Source organism: Morone saxatilis, unplaced genomic scaffold (assembly GCF_004916995.1).
Source record: "Morone saxatilis isolate NCDOM2014 unplaced genomic scaffold, NCSU_SB_2.0 Contig16, whole genome shotgun sequence".
NCBI classification, from domain to species: Eukaryota; Metazoa; Chordata; class Actinopteri; family Moronidae; genus Morone; species Morone saxatilis.
The window spans coordinates 24,342,520-24,353,781 of NW_023339718.1; the positions used below are offsets into that span (position 1 = coordinate 24,342,520).

At 40.0% G+C, this 11,262-nt stretch overlaps 1 protein-coding gene across 1 annotated transcript in view; it reads left to right on the forward strand.

The window, feature by feature from the left end:
* zgc:110329 (uncharacterized protein LOC550500 homolog) overlaps nt 1-8,550 on the forward strand; it is a 16,721-nt gene extending 8,171 nt beyond the window's left edge. The window contains exons 5-8 of the mRNA XM_035659224.1: nt 196-312; nt 2,429-2,479; nt 4,669-4,785; nt 7,607-8,550. Of these exons, the coding sequence (XP_035515117.1) occupies nt 196-312; nt 2,429-2,479; nt 4,669-4,785; nt 7,607-7,942 (621 nt within the window). The 3' untranslated portion in view covers nt 7,943-8,550. The remainder of the gene's footprint in view (nt 1-195; nt 313-2,428; nt 2,480-4,668; nt 4,786-7,606) is intronic.
* Nucleotides 8,551-11,262: the final 2,712 nt, after the last annotated feature.

Sequence of the window (11,262 nt, forward strand, 5' to 3'; positions counted from 1 at the left end):
GGGGGGTGGTGGGTGGTGGGTGAGAAGGCAGCATGGTGAGTGAGCTGCGGCTCAACCCTGAGCTGAAACCTCAGTGTGGATCGCACAGCAGAAGCTGTAACTCAGTGGGTTGTTTCATTGAAGTGATTAGAAAGAACTTGAGATGAGGCTGCTTGCTTCCTAATGGCCTTGTCTCCGTTCTGTTTTGCTTTTCAGTTTTCATGTTGTGGTGGGGACGAGTATAAGGACTGGGGAGTCAACCAGTACCATTTCTGCAATGGTACTGGTCCACTAGCCTGTGGGGTTCCATATACCTGTTGTGTTCGTGGCAAGGTGAGTGCTGGCAACACACAGGAAAGAAAGATACCTTTTTATTTCCTTTTTTTTATCCTGGCCACGTAAATGATGGATTATGGGCATTATTAATTGAGACAGTAAATGAACCTGGTATATAATAAGTAGTGGCAAACAGAGACCAAAAGGAGGCATTTTGTACTGTAACATTATGGTGGGGTATAGCTTTTGTTTCGCTCACTTTTTATTGGGGAACTGCTTGCATACACAGAGTAGGACACACACTCAACACACATTTGTTTTAAATCCAGGAAAATTCCAGCACTTGTGCTGATGTGCATTTGTGTTAACATGGTTACCAAATATTATAGGCTACACAGTGCTTAAAGATTGGATGGATGGCTTTGTAAGCAATTTGCGATTAGCAGATCATTTAAAAGTGGTTTATCTATTGAGTTCGATTTAAAATCAAACACCTGCTATCACATAATCCTGTGGCCCCTTTGCATTGCTTTCACACCACCAATGAACTGCACCAGAGTGGGTTGGTCTCAGTAAGTAAGTTAAGTCAGCGCCAGAGTGTCAGCTTTCATGGCAGTCTAATTGAACTGCACCAAACAGCCAAGGTGTGAAACCACCCCATGAATCTACAGTTCAAACATGTATATATTTGAAAGATACTGTATCCGACTTTCAGACTAGATTAACACTAGAGCACCTGTATCTCAGACCAAAACAAATGAGCAAGCACTACAACCCACCAGACTCCTTTGACAAAAACACTAACTTTACCTTCCACAAACACACTTCATTCAAACTAGACAGAAGCAAAACTCACCAAAACAGTCTTTGTTAGTCTTTTGACTGTTAACAATCATCAAGGTTGGTTTGGCTGAATTAAACCCTTAATTCACAGAGTTAGATGAGAACATAGCTGCGAAATTGGTTGCTATGGCTGCCATGTAATCCTCCGGGACCAATGTATCCATCAAGTGCGTCCACTAAACATGCTTATCTGACAACATTATGGAAAGGATCCTCATAGAGACTGACCTTTTTGTTAAAGAGTAAGATCCTTTTTGTTTAATCAGAAACCCATGTCACTATTGCTAGACACCAGATTCCATAGGAAAAAACAGATTTTACTGCGCAGATCATTGTAACATCATAACTTCATACAAAGTGGACAGAAACAAAATAAAATCTTCAGTCTTTGTTAACTTTCCACTTTTGCAACAATCACTAACTCTGCTTTGGTCGAAATAAATCCTGAAGTCACCAAGGTAGATGAGGAAAAACAGCAGTCTCTATCCTCAAAGCCAAAAGTTGCACACATAATGTTATCTGGAATCTGGATGACATGAAATTTGTGTGTGTATGTTTGGTTGCTTGGAAGTCTATAGTCAGACCGATCAGACCAAAATAGACAGTAAATAGATTACATTTCTCTCTGTCTGTTTGCAGACTTTCAATCTCTGCTGTGATGAGGGCAGATTTCAGAGTGACAAATTCAGCCTGTTAATTAGCAAGTATTGATACCATGTCATCTAGAGATGGCCCTGCTGCGGACAGCCACCCTGTTCGATAATTCTAGTTTCAGTTGAAAGATGGTTCAGATCAAAAAACCATCCACTGACTTTACTGAAGCAAGAAGAGACACATATTATCTACACAACAGAAACATAAATTGTGTCAGAGAGGCATCTCTTCCCGCTAACAAGAGACATGCTGTGATTCAAAGGTACACAGCCTTTGAAAGATTTCTGTCTTCAAATGAAATGCTGGTCCCTCGTGGCCCCCCTCCAACCTCCATATTCTCGGTATGACCCCCGTCCCTTAGCTTGAAGCGATACCGTCTCTGGAAGCAGTGGAGCTGTGTTGGAGAAATTATTGGCAGAATCATCCAATACTCACACCCCAGAGATAGAGGAGTTGATTAGAAAAAAGCTCAACATTGGGTAGGTCTCTGCTGTTATCAGTTCCTACCTGCCAGGGCTGCAGCCACTTTGCAAACACTTTAGTTCATGCTCTGGCTGGCAGCAGACAGGAACACCCCCTTGTGAGTAACATTACTCTCACATATGTCCCTGTGGACCTGTCTCTGGTCATCTCAGCTTATTTAAAATCTTGTCTCTGACTCTAAATCCTTGCACAGGTGGGAGAGGTCATCAACACTCTATGTGGTTACCAGACTCTGGAAAAACAGGTAAGAACTGGTTATTCTAGACACATTTTGTCCATTGGTCTATGACACTTGGACAATGTGTGTGTCACAACATAGGCGAAGTTCCTATTTGTTCTATCATATTAGAGCTGCTTAATTGAGAAAATAAATGAATCAATAATGACAACAATGATTAGTTGCAGCCCTACATCATATCTTTACTGTTATGTTTAACATTGGTTGTATTAAATCACATTGACTTATGTTGTTGTGTCATGAGTGCTGGTATGCAGTATCAGGAAAAGGCTAAATGGATCAAATTTACAGGATATTCTGGGCTTTGTTAGATGACAGATTTTCTAGAATTTGAATTCATAAACTTTATAGATCAAATAACCAGATGGAAATGCATGTCTGTGGGTAATGCAGTCAACCACAGGGGGTACTTCTGAAGTCGCCAGGGGGTCAATTTAAAATTACAAGTTAATTAAAAACGTCAAAATATGGTCACCCAGATAGCTCACCTGGTAGAGCTGGCGCCCCATCTACCAAGGCTGAGTCCTTGCTGCAGTGGCCATGTGTTAGAGTCCCACCTGTGGCCCTTTGCTTCGTGTCACCCCCTCTCTCCCCTCTTCCTGTCGACCTTAAGCTGTCCTGTGAAAATAAAAAGCAAAAAAGTATAAAAAAATAAACCATCAAAATATTGAGTCAACTGTAACACCTGATCATCAGGGGCCAGATGTATTAACCATGTGAACACCTTTCCCCACAAGTAAAATGGCATATAGAATAGAATAGAAGATATTAGTTGAGAGATGTAACCTATAAAATGCTAATTTTGTGTACAAAGGCTGAATCCTTGCTGCATTGGCCCAGATTCCCTTCCAACCTGCTACTTTGCTGCATGTCATCCCTCCTCTTTCCCTCTCTCTCTCTCTCCTCACTTTACTGTCTCTCCACAGCCACTACCATCAAATAAAAGCAATAAAAGCTTGCGCGCTCCTTTCCACAATGATTGAGATTTATGACATAGAATTAGTCATACGTTTTACAAGTGTTTGGGAATCATAATTGATAATAAATTGACCTTGGAAAGGAACATATATAAGCTATGTAAGAAAAGCCAGCACAGTTTTTTTGTCTGAGGAAGTTAGCCAAGTACCAGGTTCCAGAGTAATGAATGAACAGTTGAAAAAATTGATCAATGTTAAAAACATCCACCTTGTGCCACAAATAATATAAATCCAATCCAATTTGCTTGTAGTATTATATATAAGACAACCTTAATTATAAGACGACCCACTCCCTTCAAACACCTGTCCTGTTACCTGGGGGTAAAGTTTTCCCGTCTTTGAAGCCTTTTTTCTTGTAAAAGTCAAACCAGAAATCCCATATTTGTGTAGCTTGTCTATTAGTCACATATTCACACACACTCCTGTCAGGCTCTTTAAATAGTCATAATGGTTTTGTCTGAGCTCCTAGTGATGATATTCTATGACACCATTCATTTTTGGCAGCTTGGCAGCTGATTCAGTCCTGGTCTGTCTTCTTAGAGACGTCAGGAGACGCTTTTGACTCATTTTCATTCATTGGGAGATTAAATGTATATAATTGGAAAAGTCTGAAAAAAACTCACTAGCCTATCAACAGTGAGGCAATATTCGCCCACTCATTTGCTTTGCCACACAGCAGGTGTATCTGTTTGACTGCATCATCCCTGTAGTATATGATATTTTTAATGTGCTATCCAGTAATTCATGGCTGTAAAGGAAAATCCAGGCAAAGATGATCATCACATTTTAGCTTGTTGTCATCTCAAAGGCTTTTCCATTTGGCTCCATTATGCACCGTTTCCTGACCAAGGAACCGATGCATTCCTCTCAGAAGCTTAAATAAAGTTTTTTATGACGGAAAAACATTGCGAGTATTAAGAGTATTAAGCTTATTTACCATCTAATGTACGGACTGATCATGTTGTTGCGAGATGGTAGGAGGTGACAAGCAGATTCTGTGATGTTAATTGACTATTTTGTCAGTTTTTTCATTCTCCAGTTTATACAGACTGCAAATAAGTGAACAGCTGAAAGTGCGATACCTTCTACTGTGTGTGACAACTTCACCGGTTCACTAGTTTCTTTTTTTCCTTCTTTATTTAATTCTTGGTGGCAGTGGCTGTTTGAGTTTAAAACTAAAACTTTCCTCTTGTTGTCTTCCTCTGGTCTGTGTATCAGCGTGAAACCCTGCATGAGTTGATCCATGTGCGAGGCTGCATCCATGCAGTCAACCTCTGGATGAGTGACAACATTGGAGAAACCATTGCACTCTGCTGCGCCATTGGGCTGCCTCAGGTAATTTAAAACTCATAGCACTGACTCACTGGAACTGAACCGGGTTGGAAGCCCTCTTTCCAACCAAATGCACTTCTCTAACTTAGCCTTGATATTTCAATTCAACTCCCCACTTCCTGTGAAAGTTTCTGAAAGCTAATTCCCATTTTCATTTTCTTTCGAACAACCCTTCCTGGCGAATAATTCACGTTTTCTATGCTGCATGAACAAACTGATGCAGCAGTGCCAGAATACTTACTTATTAGCAAAAACTAAATTGATTAACTTTCAAGTAGGTTTTGCGAATTTATACCTTTTGATAAATCTGAACCCTACACATTACAATGTGCACAAATCTTCTCATGCATACATTAAGACTTGTCGCAGCCCCCTTACAGAGGAGTAATTACAATAATTACTTATCTAAAACAGCTGCATAAATAACATTGGTTCTTTCCAGCACCACCATTTCAGAATAAATTGTAGCTCATACAAGGTGCAAGAAACTTATTCCAATTAAAAATAAACACCTACTCTTACAGTTATTAGTGCCCTGGAAGAAAAATCCAAAGTTTTTACTTGTTGCCAGCCACTATCTTCACTTGGTGAACAGACATGACTCGTCATTCCTTTGTGTTTCTGTGGCTTGTGCACTCCAGGGTCTGATTTCTTTCAGTGTGTTGATCCTATAAATAAGTGTTCCTATACATAAACAGCAGTGTTATTATTGGGTATATAGGGTTACTGTGGACCATTTAAAGGCTCGAATGAAAGTATAACTTGGATCAGGTTATCATTTGTGTCAGACTCACTCTATTGGCTGTGATGGAAGGTCTAATTATTAGTTATTGAGTTTCCTGCAGTGCCTTAAGGGGAGGTGAGTCACCTCGTCTAAAATAAAGACCCCCCTCTGCTAACAAAAAAATGAATACACAAAATAAAATATGAATGTCATATCATGAGAGAAGGATTGCAGTGGCGCTATAATTAGGGATGTCCTGATCAAGTTTTATCCAGGTCCTTTTAATATTGGGTATCACTGATACCAAGTCTGATCCAATACTTATCAACTAAATGTGGATTAAATATGTATCTGACACATTGAAATTACAGCTGTAGCCGTCTTAAATTGACACACCTCATTTTTTCACCAGCTACTCGATCCAAATACCGATGGTCCTGGTTCAGACTATTAGGATGATAAGATTAAATAACTGATGTGGTATGAATGAGAGGTTAACTTGAAGAATGCGACCTATCACAGCAGTTGTTGGAACTACAAAAACACTTCATAAACAATTTTTGGCACAGACAGGATTACAGAGAGCACACACCAGACAGCAGCCAAGTTTAATTTTGGCCTATCATCATGTTACTCACAGAAGTAACGTTGTTATATGATCTGCTGCCAACATTTGTCATTTTAACCCGTCAGCACCGGCAGGTAGTGCTGTCTGAATGTTTTGTACAATTGTGTTTGCTAATAAGGAAGAGAGCAAGAGATTATAAAAAAAATACTGTTGGAGATCAGCAAATCCTTGTACTTTGAGTCAGTCACAACCAAATGAAATGCAGTGAAATACTGCACTGTATAACTTTCATAACTATAACTATCATCTTTATGAGGATGCCGCTCTACTAAAATATGCCTGGATCGGCTCCAATGCATTACTCTGGGCTCAGGACAGCCCTAGCTATGAAACAGCAAATGCCATTTATTTAAAGGTGTAATTATTGTTGAGATTGACATTACCTCACTAAAACTGGAAGTGTTACCACATTCTGTATGCCCATTTTAAAGCTTTCTTTAAATGATATCCTCTTCCTCTGTGTAGACACAAGGGATCTGCCTGTATATTATCTCTGTCAGCCAACACTTTTATTATTTAAACTTTAAGACTACTGAGAAATCATGTTTTTTTCTGTCAGGTTGGCATGGTGCACAGCTCAAAATACTACAGTACCCATGAGCCTCAGCCACTGTCGCTGTGGAGAAGAAAGCAATGAGATGTGTGAATCACAGCGGCAGCAAATTAAAAACCCTTTTATAGTTGTGAATAAAACAGTGCCATAGTTGCCAAAAGTGACCCAGAATGCAAAAGGAAATGAATTCAAGCTGCAGGTTGTGTTTTCAGTTTCCTCAACAGTGTGATCTTTAGCTCCCACACAGCATTATGGCGCACAGGTCAGAGTTGTTACCTCAATGATCGGATGTTTAAAATGCACACTGGGAGTTATAATCAACGTCTTTTATGTTTTTAATGTAGACGAGCATTTGTCGTCATTTGTACTGATGATTCAGCCACGGGAGTTTCCTGCTGATCCAAGATGGGCAAATGCTCTAATTGTGAGTCACAAATGAATGAGAATTTAACTTCTAACTAACCTTAAACCAGAAACAGAGGCAACCTAATGGGCTCCTCCCATTGTGTAACTCTATAGCATTTCATCATATCAGAGTAGCTCTTTAAAGTCATGTGACCAAAGCTGGAAGCAGAAAAGGTCTAGTTCAGTTCCGCTCTTCCTGTTGCACTTAATGGCTGGAATGATGAATTAGTCAATGACTGAAAATTAACAACAACAATTAAAAATTTGGGATAATTGAGAAGAAATGTATCAATAAATAAATAAATAAATAGATTAATGAAACAAGTAATAAGCAAATCAATAATGAAAATAACGGTTTGCTGCCGTTTAAATGAGGCTCATGAATCCTTATGGCTTTACGTTCTTTAACAGGGGGTCCTAAAAGTTACTGCAGTTCATTTGCAATACAATTTTATACACTATGTGTTGGGGTCACAGAGTATTTGTATTAACAAGGTCCTATGTCTCCCTGCAGCTGCTGGGCATCATCCTCAGCTGCGTCTTCTGGAACCTCCTGGTGGACATGAGCGAGTCCGCCGACATGGTGGACTTCAAGCTGAAGAAGGCAGAGGTTAAGTACAGCGAGCTGGACCTGGCCGGAGCTGGGTGGTGCATGTGCCTGCCGAGGGACGGTGGCTACCTACCCGTCCCCGCCGCCGAGATCGAACTCGACCCCATTGACGTTCACCTGGAGAAGCTCAAGAAGCAGCCGCCTCGCACGCACGCTCAGCTCCGGGAAATGCAGCAGTCCAGATCGGCCTTGGGGCTGGACGAGGTTGACGTTGGCCGGAAGCAGAAAAGGGAACACTGAAGCTGTCTTTTTGCCTTTTGGGTTTTTTGCCTTTTTTTCTGTCGTTGTAATCATTGCATTTGTTGGAGTCGTGTTGCACTACTTAATGGTTGAACCTGTCAGGCATTGGACCAAGAGAAGGTTGGTCAGCTAAAGGGATCAGAAGTACTTTGGCACTTTGTCGGTGAATTTGTTTACAGCAAAAATTGACGGAACAACATGCAACACTGACTTTTTTTGAAAAAGAAAAAAAATCTTTTGTCTTGTTTGTGTCAGTTGATATTGAAGGATTTATGGCATTATATCACTTTTTATTTATTTCTTTTTTTTTGGCCTTTAAAATTGAGCTATGTCTCATGTGCTAAAGCTTACCTCAGGCTGTTTTGAAAATAGCCCAGTAGTCGGAGCACAGTACTATGTGGTGTATAAATTAATGGTAGCTTGAAAAGACGTTTTTCGGTGTCGGAGAAATAGGAATAGCCAAGTATGTCTTGCGTGTAGCGTCTGTGACGGATGTATAAAGTTTGTGTATTATTTCATTTTATTATGATTTTAAAGTTGACTTTGTACAATCGGTGTACATTGTAAGACTGATAGTTGTGGAATAACATGGGATGCATGTTTTGTACTGTGTGTATGTATATATATATTCTATATACCATCACTCAGCCCATGATACAAAGTAGAGTGTATGGTAATCCCAGCCTACTGTTACTTAAGTGTCAAACCTACCCACCTGTATATGGTTTACCTTATATGAGGTGTATATAGATAATAATGATAGGATCTATACTATAGTTAAAAAAAAAAAAAAAACAGAAAACTCAGTTTACATGTTAGGCTCTCATCAGGGGGGCTTCAGTCTATTCCATTTTTAACTAAACTTTTTATTCCATCTTTTAAAGGACAACCTAAAGGGATTATCCAGACTACAAATCCAATGAAAAGCTACTCTGACGGTTTTTTGTATCTGAGTTATGCACTGTTTTGAGCTTCCCCCTAGCTCCTGCCTTGTATCAGCACTACTGTTCTTGTCAATAAAGCTGAATTTGTCTACTGATTTTTGTGCCGAATGTTTGTAATGAAGTGCGCCATACATTTCAGCTCCAAACTGAAACTTTTCCTACCTCCAGAGATTTATTTTAGTTTCTAGTTCACATTTAAATTGCCCCTCCAGTCAAAAAGAGAGTTTCTTCTTGTTCCTACAGTGTGATGTTCGAATGATGCAGAGTTTGACACACATTATTGTTCCAAGCAGACATGTCCTGATGCATGTCTGTAGGGGATCTTTAACCTGAACGTGTCCTGTGGAGCTAACAAACAAAAGTCATATATGTTGTATGTTTGAGCTCTAACAAATGCATCTCCTGTCTCATAAAACATTTGTCAATTTAAGTATTTAAATTTTATTTTATTTTATTTACACCTGAGTTTACCTGCTTGCAGTCTTCTTCCCTGCCTTGTTTGCGCACTGCAGCATATCTTGTCATTTAGAACAGCTCAATAATGTGGACCCAAGAGTGTGTGTAAACGGCATGCACGCTTTAACATGCGGACCCATTTAGAAAAAAAAAGGCTCCACAGCGCTACAGGGACAGAACCTTACAGGTAACCGTTAGTTCCTGCAAACATAACGTTGCAGGAATGAGTGAGGAACCTTGTCTTGTAGTCAGTGGGTTTTTTGAATGGGTTTTTGGTTAGATGGCTTTGATAAATTTAGTGGTTCAAGCTTAAAAATGTTTAATTTGTTCATATTTGCACTTTAAATATGTAAGTAAATACCCTACTTGTGACTTGTGAGGCCTTTTGGTGTTGGCGGTTGCTAACAAGTGGCTTAATGAGACTACAGCAGTTGTTGGTGACATTAAACATCAGCATGGCAAACATTTATAGCCTCACTCTGTTTATACTCACACTCTTGCAAACTGTTCTATATCAAACTTTACAACTTGTAGATTTTAATTACAAGGTTTAATTACGAGTTGGAATTTTAGTGGATGTGACATTGAAGTCATCTGTCGAAGGAACCAGGACGATGCTAACTTCAAATATATGTCAATGCTGCAGCACTCTATAGCAGCATTTCAAATTTCAAATTTCTTTAAGTTTAAAAAGGAAAAAATAAATATATATCGGTGAAGCCACAAAAATATGTAGATCTTCCTTAGAACTGGATTTTGAATTGCAAATTATTTTCTCGTTTCACAAAAGCTGATCCCTCCCTACTCTTTTATCCCTGTTCCACACACTGCCCTCTCTCCGGATGAGATACAGCAGCCATATTAATTCAGCTCACAAGCAGCGCATGAATGCACACGGCTCTCTCTTCTCCTGCAGGTCACCTCTCCTCATTCACTTCTCACCTCTCGTCTCCCCTCATCATGATGATCAAGAGACAGCGGGTGGGATAATTATAGCAAGGAGCTGAATTGCGTCAGCTAAAAAAAAAACACTCCATGGCCTGAGGGCAGGATGTGCGCACATCCAAACAAGCCGTGATTATGATAATATGGACATGAATGTTGTTGTTACGATGGGAAAACACGTACACACTCACTCTGTTTCCACACCCTTATCCGTCAGGGAACAGGCTCGGGTGTGTGGAGGCTCAGTGTTAATACCACTTGTTGCAAAGACCACATATATTGAGCTCTGGTAATAATATACAATTTACAGGATTTTTTGGAAAATAGCTGAAATTACACAGCAGCACATATTGGCAACAACCCACAGCCATATGGTGGAGAGTGCAGCAGCACTGCAGGCAGATTCTATCATTCTTAACTGAAGGTATGTCTGAATACCTATATTATGTTACCTATATGTTACCTATATGTATAGGTAACTTCGTTCATTTTTTCCGGGGGGGGGGTCAGTGGAAGCACCCTAGTGATGAGAAGACCAGTTCTTTTAAGTAACCCGAGCCAAATAGTTGAGAGAATGTTATAGATCCAAGACAGAAGGGTAGAACTGAGAGAAAAAAGTGCAATTACAAATCTGTATGCTACTTCAGGACCACGGACAGCGCCATGGATTTGTCCAGACACAGCACAGCTAATCTACTGATATTACAGAGCCATGGTTCGGGTTCATAACGCAGGCTGGATATTATGATGTTCTGGAACTTTGCTTGAGGAAATGATGTTTCTGTTCTCTCTTTCGTGGACGTTAAGTGAAATTACTTTTCTCTGACTCACTTATTTCTCCGGCTGTTTGTCTCTCGTCTCATCTCTCCTGTCATCAGTGTGCCAGAGTGGCATCATGGGAGATGATCACGTGTAATTGGTCTGTGAGTTTCCCAGTAGCAAGTGAGCTGCGTGTGAGTTGCAATCTGCAACTAC